Here is a 21,428-nt window from a genome sequence, read left to right as displayed (position 1 = left end):
CTTACGTATTCCGAAATGTCCTCCAGAGGATGCATCGTGGCACTCTTGCAGAACCTCTTCGACTTTACTCTTCGCTGTTCAGAGTTCCGATTGTTACCAAGGATCGATCCAGAAAATTTAAACTTGAGCCCGTGTCAAGTATTATGGGGCACTCCTTTTCTGCGACGAATCCCTCGACGCAGGACAAAACATTTCCGGCAACTCTTCGTACGACGGGGGCGAACAAAGGTGAAGCCGGAGGGTGCCCCTCTACGCCGACTTCTTCCCGTTTCCCTTCTTCGTTGAAAATTCTTCTTTTCTTTTTTTTCGGACAATTCCGCCACATATGACCCTTCTCCTTGCAATTCCAGCATTCCATCTCCTGTCTTTCAAGCTTCCGTTTTACCGGTCTTCTCATTTCTCTCCTTCCGGAATCCCTCTCCGAAGAATAAACCGGTTTAGTAAATGTTTCTTTTTTTTGTAACGGGCGCATTAGCCATTGACTCGACTGCTTCAATCTCCAGAGCCCTGATAACAGCAGCCCTGAGAGATGTGAAACCTCCGAGCCTCAGCATCCGTTTCATTTCCTCATTAGCCAGCGAGGAAACAAATTGTGAGGCAGCAAGCTTGTCTCTAATTTCTAAAGGGCATTCGCAAAAAGCGGCCTGTGCTAGCCTCTCAATCTCCGTGGCTAAATCGGAAATAGATTCCCCTTTCCGTTGTTTATAATTTTGAAACTTAACATAATTGAGGTTCTCAAAATTTTTCGTTCCATAACAGAACGCAAGGGCCGAAATTAACGCGGGAAAGTCAGTCTGTTTTTCAACGGAAAGAGAAGTCAAAACACTCCGCGCCGGTCCCTCAATTTTTAAATTATTTCACCTTATTAATCTTGAACACTGCTGCTGCTGCTGCTGTTGGTATCGCTATCACTGCTATCAGTGCAACTGGTAGCGTTCATTGGACGTGTAACCACAATTTCCTCCATTATATTTTCCATAACGTTGTCTCTTTCGACGTATTGCTTTTCAATTTTCTGAACGTGTTTACAAAATCCTACCCAGTCCTCTGTTGATACGTCATTAATTGCTTTTTCGGTCAAATTTGTTAATTCGATTGCTGTGAGTGTCGACGTATTATTTTCTCGAATAATCCTTTTTACTTTCGCCCATGCCAATTCAATAGGATGTAATTCGCACATATAAGGTGGCAATCTAAGAACATTATGTCCATGCCTTTTGAATAACTCGTCTACCTTATATGTTTTGTCCAGACTTTTATTTCGTTGTATTAATTCCACCAGTTGATATTTCTTCATGGTGGCTGCGTGCTGGATATTGTTCTCTTCTAACCACTTTATCATATCTGATTTTTTTCCATATGCGGTTGGTGGTTTATTTATTTGTACCGTATGGTACGGAGCATTGTCCATTACAATTATTGAATGGGGGGGGGGGGGGGGGATTTGGCAACAATTTTTCATTGATCCATTTTTCGAAATTAAGGGTATTCATTTGCCCGTGGTTGTCCCTCATCGTACTTCGCGCTTTAAATATTAAAGCAGCACCGTTGACAAATCCTCCTTCGCCACCGGCGTGTACAATTATGTATCGGTGGGAAGAGCTATTGTTTTTCAGTATTCCCATTTCTTCATCATTCTGCCAGCATTTACTGAATGACAATGTGTTGTCCACCCACGTTTCATCTAAATATATTATATTTCTTCCTTGGTTTCTATATGAATCTATGGCGGTTAAATACTTATCGCGCCAGACAACAATATTTGGTTTTTCCACCAAGATTTTTCTAATGTTAGTGGTTTTTTTCCACCTATATCTCATTTTGTGCAGTAGTCGCTGTAATGTTCGAAGTTTCCATGGAAAATCAAGCTGTTCCCGTATAGCGGTCAGCAGCTTCGGGCATGTCGGAATTATCTTCCTTGTATAAAAATCGTGGATAATATTTCGAATTATCAGTTTTTCATCGTCGGTGCAATGAAACGTCCCCACAGTGCGAAGCCTTTTGTTCTTTGATCCCATTGTTGATGATGAGGATGATGAGGTTTCAACTTTAATTCGGTACAAAGACGCACGTGATACACCCGTGTAATGACACACACTTTTTGCAGATTGTTCAATGCGACAACTCAATTTGTAATTGCGAGCCTCTTCGTCGCACGTCTCGGCGATGCTCTTAATTACTTTCCGGACCTCGCTTCGCACTGTTTGTCCTGTCTTACGACTTTCCATAATGATTCTATTTATTCAATTTCTAATGACTAATAATATAATAAAAAACTATATAATAACAATACACACAAAATACTATATAATAAAATAATTTTTAACAAAAAAAAAATCCGACTTCAAAATGCTCTAAAAAGTATATAATAATTTCCATTATAGTATCGGTAGTCGGTAACCGATCCTAATTAAGTGCATCCACCAAAGGTCGCGTATCGAGAGGGCGCGAGACCTCCGGACGTGCCAAAACACGATCGTCGAAATCGGCAGTTATAATAAAGACTTCCCGACGCCAACACGTTTGATTCTTTTAGCGTAACCTTAGAACCCTTAGTGCCGTTACTACAGTTTCAGAAGTGGGATTCGGGTGTCTTTATATACTTTATATTAGTTTATGTACTGAATTTTGTGTTTGATTATTTTACGTACTTTAGTGTTTAGTTGTTTACGCAGAAAAATGGAAAGTTTACGGCAAGTACCCGGATTGGACGAAAGTATTACGAAAGCGTCGGTAAAAACAATAAAGGCTTTTCATCAATTTGTGTTCGGTGAAGTGGGTGATCGACGAAATCGAATGCGTTTGAGAGACTTCAAGGGTTTTCCGGAAGCCGAAGGTTCCGAACAAGCAAAAGCCAAAATAGCGTGGGTCGCCAAAGAGTTAGAGTTGGGTGATTTAATCGCTATTTGTAACGTGTTAAAAATTAGTTACACGGGGACATCCGAGGAAATTGCGCGACGTATTTATGGTTGCCTCGCAAATCTCAACCGATTGTGCAACACCGGAAATGAAGGAGAGTCAGACGATGAAGAGTCTGAGGAAAGCGTATTTCATGAGGTGGAATCTAATATCAATCGAGAGGAAAGTCATACGGTTTTACCAGGATTCACCTTGAGCTTTCGTGATGTTGAAGACTCGATTAGGCTGTTTGATGGTGGTGATGAATATTCAGTGGAAAATTGGATTCGTGATTTCGAGGACAATGCTACTTTGTTGGGATGGTCAGATATTCAAAAATTATTATTTGCCAGAAAACGTTTGACTGGATTAGCTAAAACTCTTGTGCAAAGTGAAAAAGGTATTACGTCGTGGAAAAAGCTGAAGGAGTGCTTGCTTGAAGAATTTTCGACTAAGATAAACAGTGCTGACCTGCATAATATGCTATCTAATAGAAGAATGCATCGGGATGAAACGGTGCAGGAATACTTTTTGCAAATGAAGGAATTGGCGTCAAGAGGTTCGGTAGAAGCAGAAGCATTAATACAATATATTGTGGATGGGATTCCTGATGATCCTTATCATAAGCTGTCCTTATATGAAGCACGAACCCTTAAAGATTTGAAAGCAAAATTAGAAGTTTACGGTAAGCTACGGAAGAAAACGCATACGCAGGCGGGAAAGAACATTCCAGTACGAGTCGCCGCACCAGCGAAGGTCACGTCGCCAGACAAAACAGTGACGAAGACAGCGGCGCAGAAGAACGAGTCAAAGGACGAATTAAGATGTTTCAATTGTAATGAACTAGGCCACTTCAAAACATCGTGTCCGAAACCGATTCGACAACGGGGATCGTGTTACATCTGTGGAGCGACCGATCATCAAAAGAGGGTTTGTCCGCAGCGAACGACGAGCTCAAAGCCCCGGCCGACGACATCGACAGGAGACACCACTACGCATCTAGTTCGGCAAACTTTAAGTATTGTTCCTTCTTATACAATTAAGATACAGTTAGATATAGGCGAAACGGTAGCCGTTCTTGATACAGGTAGTCCGATATCGTTGTTGAATAATGATTTGTTACCTAGCGGAACAAATATTGAACCTTATAACGAAAGCGCGCGTTACGAAGGAGTTAACAAAAGCGAAATTACTATATTAGGTAGATTATAGCAAAAGGTACAAGTGCAGGATTGCGAAGTTTTTATTAACTTTTATGTTGTTCCAAAGATTACGATGATTAATTCATGTTTATTGGGTAGGGATTTTATCGCGAGCGACAATATTCGGATAAGTTTTGGGAAGACTGTTGAAATTTCGAAGCCGTCGAAAGAGATAGAGGCGAACGTTGATATTTCCGAAATATTAGCTATTGAAACAATCCAGGATTCGACACAATCGCTCGAGATGAACGTAAACAATAGTATCAGTTGGGACGTAAAAGATAGAGTCCATACAATTATGAATGATTATTACGTAAAACCAGAGAGGCCGAAAACGCCTAAAACTCAATTAGAAATGGAACTTTCGATTAAACCAAACCATCAACCGTTTTGTTACAATCCTAGACGTTTGTCATATTTTGAGAAAACAGCTGTTCAGAATATTATTCGCGATTTATTGGAAAGAGAGATAATACGTCCAAGTACGTCACAGTATAGCAGTCCCATTGTATTAGTTAAAAAGAAGAACGAACAAGTTCGTATGGCAGTAGATTATCGAGAGTTAAATAAGATAACGTTACGAGATAATTTCCCAATTCCGCGAATCGACGACCAAATTGATGGACTTCGCGATAAGGAGTATTTTACGCGACTAGATTTAAAAGATGCGTTTCATAATGTTAAATTAAAAGAACAATCGATTCCGTATACGTCTTTCGTTACTTTTATGGGCCAATTCGAGTATATTCGAATGCCATTTGGGTTAACAAATGGACCATCATTTTTCATGCGATTTGTAAGTGCAGCTTTTCGTACGTTATTGGATCGGGGAAAGTTTTCGATCTATGTATATCGATGATTTATTGATTGCAACTAAAACTATAGAAGAAAATTTAGAGATTTTGAAGGAAGTGTTAACTATTTTAGTAGAAAATTGTTTAGAACTACGATTTGAAAAGTGCACATTTTTATTTACTGAAATTACTTATTTGGGTTATAGAATTAGTGCCAATGGTGTTAAACCAAGTACCGAGCATGTAGATGCATTGACACATTATCCAATACCGCGAACGTACCGCGAGTTGCATAGTTTCTTAGGTTTAATTTCATACTTTCGAAAATTTATTCGAGATTTTGCACACATTTCGAAGCCTCTTTATGATTTATTAAAATCAAAAACAGAATTTAAATGGGATAATGAAGCTTTAAAATCTTTTGAAAATTTGAAACAATTAATGATATCCGAACCAGTTTTATGTATTTATTCACCAACGGCTAGTACAGAGTTGCACTGCGATGCAAGCTCTTCGGGATTCGGTTCAGTGCTCTTGCAAAAACAATCGGACAATAAATTTCATCCTATTTGTTACTTTAGCAAACGAACAACGCAAACGGAATCACGATACCATAGCTTCGAATTGGAAGCATTGGCGATTATCTACTCCCTTGAACGATTTAGAATATACTTACAAGGCATACGCTTTACTATTGTCACAGATTGTAATAGCTTAAAGTTAACTTTGGAGCGAAAGGAGGTAAATCCTAGAATTCTGAGATGGTCACTCATATTGCGAAATTATGATTATGTATTAGAGCATAGAAAAGGCGAGCGAATGCAGCATGCCGATGCATTAAGTCGGATGTATAGTGTACTAATTATTACGGAAAACAGTTTTGAGCGAAATTTAGAAATCTTACAAAATTTGGATCGGGAAATTAATAAGATTAGAGCTAAGTTAGAACAGGAGGAGGATAGATTCTTTGAATTAAGTAACGGATTGGTATATCGTAAAGCGAATGGTAGACTATTATTTTATGTCCCATCATCCATGGAGGATAACGTAATACGGGTAAGCCACGAAGAAATTGCTCATCAGGGTGTGAATAAGACAGTAGAATATATATGTAGAGTATATTGGTTTCCTTTTATGAAAGATAAAGTAAAAAAGCATATTTCGAATTGTTTAAAATGTATAACATTCGCGACTGTTGCAAATAAGATCGAAGGGAAATTACATTGTCCGGAAAAAGGAAATTTACCCTTCCAATGCGTTCATATTGATCATTATGGCCCGTTAGAGAGAACTAAACACCGTCAGAAATATATCTTCGAAATTATTGACGCGTTTACAAAATTTGTTAAATTTTATCCAACTGTTAGTACAGGTACCGATGAGGTAATACGACATTTAAAATCTTACTTTGCGAATTATAGTAAACCAAAGAAAATTGTATCAGATAGAGGTACAGCTTTTACGTCCGGGAAATTTAAAGAATTTCTGGCAGCGAATAAAATACAGCACGTTCTTATTGCGACTGCTACACCGCACGCAAACGGTCAAATCGAACGGATAAATCGATCATTGACACCGATTTTGGCGAAACTTACTGAAACTCCTTGTAGCTGGGAGAATGTTTTAGTGCAGGCAGAATTTGCGTTAAATAATTCAATAAACCGATCAATTGGAGATACGCCAGCTAGACTTCTGTTCGGAACTGATCAGTTAGGACAACTTAGTGACGATTTACGCGAAATCTTAGAAGACAAAAATAAGGAACATCGAGATTTAAATAGTATTAGGCAAAGCGCAGTTGAGAAAATTCAAGCGAGTAATGCATACAACGCAGAATATTATGATAAAAAGCGTAAGGCACCTACAAAATACCAATTAGGCGACTACGTGATGATTAAGAATGTAGATGTAACTCCGAGTATAAATAAGAAATTATTACCTAAGTATAGAGGACCCTATGTAGTGAAATGTGTGTTAGACCATGATCGTTATATTATATGTGATCCTGAAAATAACCAATTAACTCAAATGCCTTTTGAAGGAACTTGTTCTGTCGAAAACATGAGACCATGGGTTAAAAGAGAACCGGATTAGTTTAAGTTGATTATCGTCGGATAAAGTTTGTTATAAAAAAAAAAAAAAAGATTATTAAATTTTCTTATTATAATTTAGATTTATATTTAGATAAAGTTAAGCTAAGTAAAATGTATATAGTAGTTTAGTTTGAGTTTACTGAAATTTGGATTATTTTATGTTAATTGAGAAATTTTATTTTTGTTTTTGTTCAATTTATTCGAAACGGATGTTTCTGTTTACCTATATTTTAGTTTAATAAGTTTATTTTAGTAAGACGCTTATAGTTTCTGTGTAACCGGATGATTGAGGGCAATCATATTGTCAGGATGGACGAACTATAGTATCGGTAGTCGGTAACCGATCCTAATTAAGTGCATCCACCAAAGGTCGCGTATCGAGAGGGCGCGAGACCTCCGGACGTGCCAAAACACGATCGTCGAAATCGGCAGTTATAATAAAGACTTCCCGACGCCAACACGTTTGATTCTTTTAGCGTAACCTTAGAACCCTTAGTGCCGTTACTACACCATTTCATTTATATCTGTATTCCACAGCTATTAATACAATCTACTTAATCATTAAACAGGATACTAAATATATTTCAAAGTTTTCGGAGGCGACGCAAAATTAAAAACTTTTCCTCTACTAGGAAGATCCTAGTTCAGGTGTCGGCAACCAGTGACAAATGGCCCATTTGATAATTTCAAGTGAACAATATTCAATGGGAATCAATATACCCATTACGAATTATCTATACTGCAGTTCACGAGTGACCGCACTTAACTCACGCAGCTAGTGACCTACTGAGGTCTAGGGAGATTTTTAATAGTGCGTGTGATTCCCCTTTACAGCTTGCTTCTTACTTTGCGTTCACATCATTTTTTCCCGGAAAATAATAGAATTTTCATTGCATCGTGAAACTTTACAATATCATCACCGGTTTTCAGTTATCGTACGTCATATATTTCTGCCCACCATTTATATGATCGCAAAGTATAATAAGAAGCAAGCTGGAGAGGGGAATAACACACGTCATTAAAAATCTCTCTAGACCTAGTGAGCGGCGCGAGTTAAGTATGGTCTCTTGTAAACTGCAGTATAGTGCATGTCCATCAGGAGTGCTGACAATTTCTCATACAATCGTTACAATTACAAATGTTTTCAACGGGACCTATAATTTTTCTCTTACGACTTATTAATTACCAAGTTTGCCATACCACAATCAAATCGTTATTGGCAGCACCGTTTGTTCGGGTATTTTTAATTTTGCGCCGCCTCCGAAAACTTTGAAATATATTTAGTATCCTATTTAACGATTAAGTAGATTGTATTAATAGCTGTGGAATACAGAGATAAATGAAATAGAAATTATTTTATACTTTTTAGTGCATTTCGAAGTCGGATTTTTTTTTGTTAAAAATTATTTTATTTCACACTTTTTAGTGAAACGAGCAGTATTCGAAGGATACCGTATTAGCAACCAATTGGTAAAGAAACGAAGTTTACTTGCAAGGACAACTTTGAAAAATCGCGATCGATATATTCCTTGGAGCGTAACCCTAAAGAATAGGCTTTTTATTATAATAACAATAGTTATTAACAATAAGAAGTTACATAAATTTTGGGAAATGGAATCATCGTGGAATGATCTACGAAATTTAAAAACTCTCACCGCAATCGGTGCATTACTTGAACCAGAACGTATTTTGCAGTAATGAATACCGTTCGGAATAAAAAAATGCGAAATGTTTTTATAACGGGACCAATCGGAAGACATATCCTACAAGACGCAAAAGATTTCATTCCGATTGGTCCATCCATCTCGGAGTAATGAGCGAACGTACATTTCGAAAAAAAAGTCGTTAGGAATAAAAAAATGCAAAATATTTTTTTTACGGGACCAATGGGGGGTTGTACTGTACAAGACGCAAAAAGTTTCATTCCGATTGGTCCATCCGCCTCGGAGAATTGGCGAACGTACACCGCACGTACATGAAATAGCACGTTTTTTTGCAATAAAAAGCGTTCGGAATGAAAAAATGCAAAATGTTTTTTTAACGGGACCAATCGGAAGACATATCCTACAAGATGCAAAAGGTTTCGTTCCGATTGGTCCATCCGTCTCGGCGTAATCGGTGAACAAAGCCAGAAAAAAAAGAATATATATATATATACTCATCGAATTGAGTATACTCCTCCTTTTCGAAGTCGGATAAAAATAGAAAATAAACGGTGAAATACAAACTAACACTAAATACTATAAATATTCGAAAAAAATAGAAAAAATAGAAAAAACCAAAAAAAGAAAGAAACACTTTGAAAAATCGTACGATGTGGACACTAGGAACACTCTGGGAAAACTGCTTGGAAAGAAATATGTTCTTTCCAATACAGGAAAATTGACTTCATATTACCAAATCTTCCTTTACCTGCACATTATTACTCCCTCAATAAAACTCCTCCATAATCATCAGATGTTCGTTACTACCTTAGATCAGTAAACAGACCTGAAAATTGTTGGGGTACGCAGGAAAATACATTACAAGTCACAATTATTTCAAACATTTATATTTTTAAATCGCATAATTACATGTCAAAACCTATATAACAACACAATGCTTTCATTTCTTCGGGTATATATCATGTTATATTATAAAGAAGTATGGATATTTTTCGTGGCAATACATAAATTTTATTACAACCGCCTAACAAGTGTCAAAATGCTACGACTATGTCAAGTTACGTCAAGCTGTGCCACGTGCGGGGGCTAGACGAAGGTTCGAGGTGGGGAGTAGGCGGAGCGTTTCACACCTCGAGTCTCAACTTAGTAGACGCTTACGATACTTCATTATGCAGTAAAAGCGTTTTTCTAATAATGGTTTCCTTTTGTTTAATTGCTTAACGGAACTTACTTTCTGGATTGCCCTCGTATTAATAACAATTAATAATAATAATAGTAGTAGCACTAATGGTAATACAAAAATAGTATTATTATTATTATTATTATTTATTTGGTTAACGCTCCCCTTCCGGGTTCGCGTGGCGCTTTCGGCAGGAGCGTTCCCGAACCTTACACTCTGTATACTATCACAGTATTCTCCTTTACATTAGCTTAACACCCTATAGTCCTCTCTATCCACTCATATAATATAATATAATATACAAAGAAAGAATGCCAGTGTTACGTTGCGCGTGCGACGGCGCAACGTAAAAAAGGAAAAGAGAAGTATAGTTATTAAAGAATGAATTTCAATTAGATAGTTGAAATTCAATTCCCTATTCTTTCTCCCCTATTCTGACGCGATGGTTGGTATTCGCTGCCACCAGTCTTGAGCGGGTTAGCGCTCTCGACAATTAAAAGACGAAAGACAAAGTTAATGAGATGTTAGATTGAAATTTAGATTATTAGCCTTTTGTTGGGTTCGTTCAGCGCTTTGGGTCCCGTACAGGTCCCTCCTTGAATCTGTATGCGATGGTAGGCGTGTTTTAACTGAAAAGTGTTAGGTGTGTTTGAAATAAATTTTGAAGCTGTTTTAGAAAATGAAACTGGTTTAATATTCAATGAAATTCGAATAGGTAACAAAATACAAGAATGCCAAAATTTGAGTTGAATCTGAATTAGTTAAGAAAATTCGTTAATTTGGAAAACACCAGTTCATACAAATATTAACAAGGGTAAAGTTGCTTAATATTAAATAACAAAATTACTATAATATAGAGATTGCCCTGAGATCACAATTGAAACTGTATGAGCAGTATACCGGTCGCGTGAATGACGACTACTATTTCGCTTCTTCTTCGACTTAACGTGAAATCGGTGGTTTTCGCCCGTGAGGGTGCACCCCAGCCTGAGGTACTCTCGTAACCCCCGAAAGGGCTGGACTAAGGTACCCCTTTCGAAGTAATATAAGGAATGGAAAATGACTTCGTCCGGAAAAAAAAATCCGACTTCGAAATGAACTAAAAAGTGTAAAATAATTTCTATTTCATTTATACTAGTATTCCACAGCTATTAATAAAATCTACTTAATCGTTAAATAGGATACTAAATACATTTCAACCTTTTCGGAGGCGGCGCAAAATTAAAAATACCCGAATATACGATCCTGCCAATAACTATTTGATTGCGGTATGGCAAACTTGGTCATTAATAAATCGTAAGAAAACAAATTCGAGAAGTTATAGATACGGCAGAAAACATTCGTAATCGTAACGATTGATCAGTAGTTCGAAGCACTTCTGATGTACAGGGTGTAAAAAAATTAAATGTTACGACCTATATGGGGTGATTCTACACCTCTGGATCGGTGGAGATCTGTCAAAGAAAGCGACCGCAAAATTGACCTTGACCCCTAATTTCAAGGTCAAATTTTTTTATTGGCTTATCGTATAGTGCTCATCGAGGGGATAAAAAGTCTGAAAGGAACCATGTGCCGGAAATCAACCCTTCTCCTGGAAAAAAGCCGTCATAGTTTCCATATACGTTAATGCATTAAACGTTGAGTCGCCCGGAACCACTCTCCAGTGATCTTGGCGCGTCAGTCTCGCGTATCGCTCGAATTTCATGGTATAGGACAATTCTTGAATTTCAATCACAATGCCAGCATATAGAAAGGGTAAATTGTAAGAGAGCATATTTAAAAGGCAAAATAACTACTGCGTTTAAATGAAAATAAAAATGAATTTAATCGAAACATTCGTAATATAATATAATATGATACAAGTATGATAAGTAATATAATATATAAATAACAATAATAAAAGTAATACAATAATAATAAAAATATAATATAAAATAATTATATAAAATAATAATATATAAGATAATAATAATAATAAGTAATATAATAATAAATATAATAAGATAATAAATATTTGATGCAGTCCTTTGCGTAATAATTAACTGATGCATTAACTGCATAACTGCGATGTGTTAACGAACTGTGAAATGATAAAACTAAACATTTATCTTGCATTTATATTCGAAGTGCAAAACTTCAGTGAATTAAATTCATTTTTATTTTCTTTCACAAGCAGTAGTTATTTTGTCTTTTTAAATATGCTCTCTTAGAATTTACCCTTCCTATATGCTGACATTGTGATTGAAATTCAAGAATTGTCCTATACCATGAAATTCGAGCGATACGCGAGACTGACGCGCCAAGATCACTGGAGAGGGGTACCGGGCGACTCAACGTTTAATGCATTAACGTATATGGAAACTATGACGGCTTTTTTCCAGGAGAAGGGTTGATTTCCGGCACATGGTTCCTTTCAGACTTTTTATCACCTCGATGAGCACTATACGATAAGCCAATAAAAAAATTTGACCTTGAAATTAGGGGTCAAGGTCAATTTTGCGGTCGCTTTGTTTGACAGATCTCCACCGATCCAGAGGTGTAGAATCACCCCATATAGGTCGTGACATTTAATTTTTTTACACCCTGTACCTGTATACTGCATTTCACGAGAGACCATGCTTAACTTGCGCAGCTCACTAGGTGTAGGGAGATATTTAATAACGTTTGTGATTCCCCTCTACGGCTTGCTTCTTACTTTGCAATCATATGAATGGTGGACAGAAATATATTACGTACGATAATTGATAAGCGATGATGACATGGTAAAGATACACGATGCAATGAAATTCCTATTATTTATCAAAGAAAAAAATTATATGATCGTAAAGTAAGAGGCAAGCTGTAGAGGGGAATCACACGCGTTATTAAAAATGTCCCTAGACCTAGTAAGCTGCACGAGTTGAAGTGATGCGAGCGTCGAAAACTACCGACAGTCCCTAGAAAAATCCCTAGAACGTAGAACACAAATTACGTCGTCATTACTGAACAGAATGCAACAAAATTTGAGGGACGTGTTCAGGAGGCCGTAAAGAATGGCGCGCTGGTGCTTATATTATCCATCGTCAAAAAGTTATAAAATATTGAAATTTATGTCTGTCAACGGTGAAGAAAATGGCGGATCGGACTCACCTGCATCAATTTATTCGTAATATAAACATTTTTATCCGTCTTCGAAAAGGAGGAGGATACTCAATTCGATCAGTATATATATATTTTTTTTTTCTGGCTTTGTTCACCGATTACTCCGAGATGAATGGACCAATCGGAATGAAATCTTTTGCGTCTTGTAGGATATGTCTTCCGATTGGTCCCGTTATAAAAACATTTCGCATTTTTTTATTCCGAACGGTATTCATTACTGCAAAATACGTTCTGGTTCAAGTAATGCACCGATTGCGGTGAGAGTTTTTAAATTTCGTAGATCATTCCACGATGATTCCATTTCCCAAAATTTATGTAACTTCTTATTGTTAATAACTATTGTTATTATAATAAAAAGCCTATTCTTTAGGGTTACGCTCCAAGGAATATATCGATCGCGATTTTTCAAAGTTGTCCTTGCAAGTAAACTTCGTTTCTTTACCAATTGGTTGCTAATACGGTATCCTTCGAATACTTCTCGTTTCACTAAAAAGTGTGAAATAAAATAATTTTTAACAAAAAAAAATCCGACTTCGAAATGCACTAAAAAGTATAAAATAATTTCTATTTCATTTATCTCTGTATTCCACAGCTATTAATACAATCTACTTAATCGTTAAATAGGATACTAAATATATTTCAAAGTTTTCGGAGGCGGCGCAAAATTAAAAATACCCGAACAAACGGTGCTGCCAATAACGATTTGATTGTGGTATGGCAAACTTGGTAATTAATAAGTCGTAAGAGAAAAATTATAGGTCCGGCTGAAAACATTTGTAATTGTAACGATTGTATCAGAAATTGGCAGCACTCCTGATGGACATGCACTATACTGCAGTTCACGAGAGACCATACTTAACTCGCGCTGCTCACCAGGTCTAGATAGATTTTTAATAACGTGTGTTATTCCCTTCTCCAGTTTGCTTGTTATTATACTTGGTGGGCATACATATAAATGGCCATCAATAATATTCACATCACATCAATAATATTCACTTCTAAGTGAATTTCAGTACATACATACACATTTCTTGATGTCTCGTATATGCAGTTATGAACGTAGCCTTTACGGTCTTCGACCTTCTTCCTAAACAGAAGCCAAATGGCCAGCGGATGGCAACCATCACTTATGCATGTGTTGCCGCAGATGCACATCTATAGGCAGAATTCAATGTGTTATATCGATAGTTTCTTTATGATTTTGAAATATTGCTTTGATCCGCTCGTCACCGACATTCACACTTTGTTATTCCTCTCTCTCCCACACTCGCATACTGAACATTACTGTCTAGAAAGGAAATACATACCGCGATCACCTTTATTATATGTACTATTCATTATTTCATTTCAGCGGCACAAAATATCCTGGATTTATTTTTCAGTTACTACTGCTACACACGATCTGTACAGGAGAATGGTGAAATACTGATTACAAAAAGCATTCCGAAAATAAATCTGTTGCCAGAGTTACTAAAATTTTTTCATACAGATAAGTTAGTATGGTTTTTCAGCATAGAATGTGATATTATGCTGGACTCTCCTGATTTTGGGTTACGCCAAAATATTCGACGAATAGGTAACGAAAATGTGACGCTGGAAGAACGACACGGACAAATAGCGAAAGAGAAAGAGGTCCGAGAATTCAAGGTCTGGAGAAAAAACATTTGAGTGAGACAATATTAATTCAACAATAACTTTTTTATTTTTCATTTCTCCTAAATGAAACTTTCAGCAATGTAATTGTAAGGTTCTACTGATTAAAATAAGACCAGACACCATATAATTTGCATTATTTTTACTTATTTAGATATAAATAAGTAAATAAATAATTATAATTCAAATTATGTCATGTTTGATCTTTTTCTAATCTGAAAAATCTCACAAATACGTTAGTAACATTTTCAAAATAAAAAGGTTTTATTTTGATTGCGTTAGTATTGTCTCACACGTATACGGGTAAAACTTGCTTTTTTTCCTGTACTCTGCGTCGATTCTAGGCTGTCACTGTTGGATCGTGGGGAGAAATGATTTTGGACACTCTATCTGTGATTAAACTGTAATAACGAATATATTTAGTTAAGTAATATTTCGTCACGTGCGTGCTCTCTCTTTGTCGTGATCGTTCGTACTACCGTCTTCTCGACACACGCGCATTTCCCGCTCTTCCTTTCTTTCTCTCTATCTCACTCTCACACTCTTGCTCTCTTCGTCCAGTCATTCTTTCTAGATCTTTCTAGGTCTTTCACACACACACACTCACACAATAAAAACAATCACACACACACACTCCCCTCTTGTTTTTATTGACAATCCACCTTTAATACATCTTTGATGTTCTTGAACAATTTTGGGCCGCTCAAAGCCTTTTTTAAGCAATCCGCTTGCATGTTCTCGCTGCGTACATGTGTTATAGTGATATTACCTTTCTTTACATTTTCTTTAACAAAATAACATCTTCTATTTAGCAATTTAGATCTTGCTTTAAAATTGCCTCCATTCGCCAACTTCACTACATTCAGACTATCGCATTTAATTTCTGTAATTATATCTCTCTCCTTAGTTATTTCTTTTATTAATCTGTCCAACCAAATTACTTCTTTCACACTCTCAGTCATTGCCTCTAGTTCATTCTCTGTAGAAGATAACGCTACAATAGATTGTTTTTTGCTCCTCCAATGAATTAAATCGCCATTCCTATAAACTAATAGACCTGTAAACGATTTCGCATCTTTGGTTGCATCCCATGAGGCATCCGTATAGCAATCTATTCTATTTCTCCCCTTTTTTCTACCAAAACATAATCGGTAACCTATTGTCCCTTTTAAATATCGTAATACTCTTTTTAATCCATTTATATGTATCTCTTTCGGATCACTGTTGAATTGTGATAAACAACTCATCGCATAAGCTATATCTGGTCGCGTGTTCACACTCAAAAACATTAATCTACCAATAAGTTCTTGGAAATCTTTCACATCGCATTTGTTAGAATTCTCATCATTATCCATTTTTACGTTAATATCAATCGGAGTCGATACGCTATGACACTCTCTCATGCCATACATTATCAACAACTTTTCTATATATGTAGTCCCTTTGGTGCACATAAATCATTCCCTTTTCATGTTCTATTTGCAGTCCCAGAACATGTTTCGCAACACCCATATTTTTAATGTCTATTTTCTCACTGATTTTTCTCATATACCGTTGTTCTATCTCGTCATCACTAGACACCACCACTATATCGTCCACATGAATAGTACAATATAAAAATTTTTGTTCTTCTTTCTTGTAAAATACGCACGGGTCTTCTTTCGCTTGCCATAATCCAGCCTTGATTAATTCTTCTGCCATGTATTCATTCCAACATTTTCCAGCCTGTTTCAATCCATATATGCTCTTCTGTAATTTACACACTGTGTCCTTCCCGTATTGGTATCCTGCAGGCGTTTTCATATACAGGGTGTCCCACGTAACACTTTTCACGATTTTTCAAGTACTTGCGATAATCTAACAAAAAAATATTTTAAATAAAAGTTTATCAGTTTTCGATTGACTATACACTGCAATAAAAAAAAGATTCACAAAATTTTTTTTTCCGTAATTGTCAAGGTCACCTACAATTTTTTAAATGATACTGTATATTTTTGACATTATGGTATTATAGCCCGTATCAGGGCGAATTCAACGACCTAGTATACCATGACCTTTGGATAACCTTGAAGGCAAGGAAATGAAAACTTCAATAAAAAATGACAATCTGCTTGAATGGGTGATAGTAACTTGTATTTATTACTGAGACTCGAAATTACATTCAATTCAATAACCTTGAATAAATGAACGCAAACCATTTTGTGAAGAATTCACATCAAATGTTCGAAATGTAGACCATGTTGTTGCAGGCACAATTCCGCTCTACGTAGTAAGTTTGTATTGGTTGCTCTTACGATACTGTCATAGCGAACTTCCTCGCATGCTGTACTGATTCGCTGCTTTAAATGTTCCTTATTTTGTATTGGAACAGCATAAACTGTTGATTGCAGATGACCCCATAGAAAATAATCAAGAGGTGATAAATCAGGGGATCATGGTGGCCAAGAAATAGGGCCATAAGTGCCCAACCAATGTTCTCCAAACTTTAAGTTTAAGTAATTATGGACTATTCGAGCATTATGAGGTGGACAACCGTCTTGCTGGAAATAAATACGCCGCTGAATATCATATGGAAGCTCTTGCATCAGTGTTTGAAGTTGCGTGGAAAGAAAATTTAAATAAGTTTGGGATGTCAAATTATGTTCATAAAAATAAGGTCCAAGTAGATGGCCGTGTACTAGTCCACACCAAACACTCACCACACTTTTTTGTTGAAAATTATGTTCTCTGAACCAGTGAGGATTGTCTTTAGACCAGAAATGGTTATTGTGACGGTTAATTATACCATTATTAGAGAATTTGCATTCGTCCATCCATAGAATGTAGTTTAATATTTCAGGATTATCTTCGCATGAAATCATTAGTCAAGCTATAAAATGAAGGCGGCGTTCTGAATCAGTTTCGCGTAAATGTTGTACTGTACTCATTTTGTACGGATGGTAATTTTGCTTTTTTATAACCCTATGAATTGAACTTTTGGAGAAACCAGTGTCAGCACTAACTGCACGAATGGAAGTGTGCGGATCTACTTCTACATGCGCCAAAACAGTAACAGCATTGACTTCGGTTGTAATTGTAGATGGTTTGTTTCTCTTTTTCTTTTAAAATTCTCCATAATTTCGTAAATTTTTTTCAATATTATAAAATGTTTGTGCAGATGGATGGTGCCTTTCTGGGTACCTTGTAGTATACAGATTTGCTGCTTCACGTGCATTTCTTTTACATTCGCCAAGAATTAGCAACATATCAACCTTTTCAATGTTAGAATACATTTTCGACAAGTTAATACTAACTGCGAATTACTATCGTGACAAGTCAAGACTGAACATAAGTACCGTCTTAATAGCTAAGCCACTACATGTTGACATTATTTCTTTGTTATAAATTGTCGACAGTTCGTAGATAAGTTCGTACATACGTTTCTAGTACTACAACATTTACATCGTTTGCATTTATTTGCTCAAGGTTATTAAATTGAATGTAATTTCGAGTCTTAGTAATAAATACAAGTTACTATCACCCATTCAAGCAGATTGTCATTTTTTATTGAAGTTTTCATTTCCTTGCCTTCAAGGTTATCCAAAGGTCATGGTGTACTAGGTCGTTGAATTCGCCCTGATACGGGCTATAATACCATAATGTCAAAAATATACAGTGTCATTTAAAAAATTGTAGGTGACCTTGACAATTACGGAAAAAAAAATTTTGTGAATCTTTTTTTTATTGGAGTGTATAGTCAGTCGAAAACTGATAAACTTTTATTTAAAATATTTTTTTGTTAGATTATCGCAAGTACTTGAAAAATCGTGAAAAGTGTTACGTGGGACACCCTGTATATCTCGTTATCTAATTTTCCATGAAGGAAAGCAGTTTTGACATCATATGTTTTTATTTCTCTTCTCTTCTCTGCAGCAAAACTAAACATCAATCTTATGGATTCTGTTCGGGCAAGTGGCGCAAAAGTTTCATCAAAATCGTATCCTGGACGCTGCGCAGATCCAACAGCTACGAGGCGCGCCTTGTACCTTGACTGTTTAGTGTTCGGGTCCACTTTTATGCTGTATATCCATTTATTGTTTATTACACTCTTTTCTCTTGGTCGTTCTACTATATCCCACACTCTGTGTTTCTTCATACAATCCATTTCCTCATCCATAGCTTTCTTCCAATTTATCCATTGATCTGAATTCTTCGCCTCTTCAACATTCCTCGGTACTTCAATACCTGTCACCATCATGCTGAATTTTTATCTCTGATCCTTAATGATCTTCTAATATTTTTGTCTTCGGCTTTTTGCTCTTGCTCCTCTCTCTCCAAGTACTCACGATTCCAAGTATCGCTTCTTTCGTTGACCCTTTTGGTCTCCCTCTCTTTCGTGGTATTACTTCTTCTTCATTGTGTTGAATGTCGCTTTGAATTTCTCCTTCATCCCTCATTTCTTCTATTCCCGTGCTAATTTCATCTCTTTCTTCTTCATTTCTTGATTCGACAGTATCATTTGAACTTTCTGGTTCACTTGTATCGTCATTCTCTCTCATATCAATTTCATTGTCTATTCCCAAGAAGGTTAAATCGATCACTGTTTGTTCCTCACTGTTCACATCCACTACTTCCTTATCGTTCAGTATATCAATCCCATTCTTTTCTTCATCAAACTTGACATCGCAATCGCATCGAATTTTGTTTGTTTGGGGTATGTAAATTCTGTATGTATTATTAGTTGTGTACCCCACAAAAATGCCCTTAATTGTTTTTGACTCAAACTTTCCCTTTTTAATGCCTTTCTCTAATACATAGGCGACACATCCGAATCTTCTCATATATTTAATATTCGGTTTTCTTCCCTTCCATAGTTCATACGGTGTTTTACCATGTATTGATGACTTTATTCTATTCTTTATATGCACTGCAGTGCATACTGCTTCTCCCCAGAAGCCAATAGGTATTTTTGAGTCTGAAAGCATTGACCTTGTCATTTCTATTATAGTCCTATTAGTTCTTTCAACCAATCCATTACACTGCGGAGTCCACGGTGGACTAAATTCATGTCTTATTCCCTTCTCTTCTAGCCATTCTCTAAGACTGTTGTCTGTAAATTCTCCTCCGTTATCTGAGCGTATGGCTTTTAATTTCATCCCAGACTCGTTCTCCTTTTGAATAATCAATTTCTTCAATTTATCCTTCGTTTCACTCTTCTCGTTCAGCAGTTCTGTAAATATAAATCTTGAATGGTCATCCACCACAGTTAGAATGTATAGTTTGCCTCCCATCGTGGACGGTCTTACTGGTCCAATTAAATCTATATGCCATAGATCCATTATTTTCACTGTTCTTCTTTTCTCGAGCCCATAATGTGTTTTTCGACATGCCTTCCCTTCGACACATGAGTCACATTGTCTGTTTATTTTGTCTGTCTCTCTCATTCCTATTACCAGATCCTCAGTCTTCATTTCTTTAATTAATCTCTCGTTGACATGTCCAAGTCTTCTATGCCATATGTTTTTCTCTTTGGTAACAGCTGCCTTTTCTTCAGCCACAATATTCCCTTGAACATAGTATTCATTTCCCTTACGCACAGCACTCATTTTCACTCCGCTATTCTCTTTATACACTATTTCACCATCCTTATCGAGTTGAACTTTAAATCCACGATCTGTAAACTTTGCAACAGACAGTAAGTTTGAATTTAAATCCGGAACACACAATACATTTGACAACCTTATTCTACCTGTTACATTTGTTTAATCTAATACTACCTCTCCTATCCCTCTCGAAACTATTTTTCTCCCCTCTTTGTCTGCCACAGTTATTTCTCTATTATCACTTTTCATTTTGTCAAAATTACTAATATCACTCGCCATGTGGCTCGTTGAGCCTGAGTCTAAAAGCCATTCAACACATGTATCGCTACAGTCTTTTTCATGTCTCTCATCACTACACTCCCTATTCGCATCATTTAAATACACGTTTTCATTTTCATATACATTCTCTCTTACACTCATAACAGTCTCATTAGTTCTTGTCGCTGTCTCTCTTCTTGTATACCCTCTTCCTCTGTTGCTCGTATGATAATTTCCTCTATATCCTCTTCCTCTTCCACGTGACATCGTTTTTGGCTTCTTACAATCCTCAGCGATGTGTCCATGTCCATTGCAATTGAAGCACTTCTGTCTCATGTAGCATTGGTCTGCAAAGTGGCCTCGCTTCCCACAGTTAAAGTAATTTATCTCACCTTTTGCATTTTCTTTTACTCTTCTTACAGTCACTCTGTCACCTACAGCCCTATCGTCTCGTTTCTTCTCTTTTCGCATTTCCTCCTGTTTGAGAGCGTATCTCATGTCGTTTATCGTAACATTGGGCTGGCTTTCCAATATTCTGACATTTTGTTCAAATTCAGCTCTCAATCCCTTCAACAAAAACATTTTTAATTCGTAATCTTCAATATTCTTACCCAATTGTTTGCATTTATTTCTTAATCCTTCAGCGCGATTTATGTAATCGTCCACGTGCTCTTCCCTCTGCATTTTTAGGTTAGTTAATTCGCTCAAGGACTTCGTTTTCAACTGTTCCGTTTCTGCTGCCATATTAAATTTGAAAAATTCCATAGTGTCTCGGCATTTCTCTCGAAACTATATTTCAGCAATTGAGCTTCACTCATAGTATTTATCATTATCGTACGGGCTGTATAGTTATCGTCGTCCCATTCGTTCCATCGACGAAATTTCACTTCGTAATTTTCTTCTTCCTCTTCTGGCTTTTCTGGTGGTTTTACACCCATTATTTTCTTCCATATTTTCTTAGAT

General features: G+C 36.6%; 1 protein-coding gene across 1 annotated transcript; it reads right to left on the bottom strand.

The window, feature by feature from the left end:
- Positions 1-865: 865 nt before the first annotated feature.
- Positions 866-1,411, bottom strand: LOC114882443 (uncharacterized protein C21orf140 homolog). The gene has a single exon (XM_029199335.2). The coding sequence runs from the start codon at positions 1,409-1,411 to the stop codon at positions 866-868; it is 546 nt and encodes a 181-aa protein (XP_029055168.2).
- Positions 1,412-21,428: the final 20,017 nt, after the last annotated feature.

The sequence above is a fragment of the Osmia bicornis genome, chromosome 1 (assembly GCF_907164935.1).
Source record: "Osmia bicornis bicornis chromosome 1, iOsmBic2.1, whole genome shotgun sequence".
Lineage (NCBI taxonomy): Eukaryota > Metazoa > Arthropoda > Insecta > Hymenoptera > Megachilidae > Osmia > Osmia bicornis.
The sequence above is the reverse complement of the archived record's forward strand: the minus strand, read 5'-3'. Positions and strand labels throughout refer to the sequence as shown.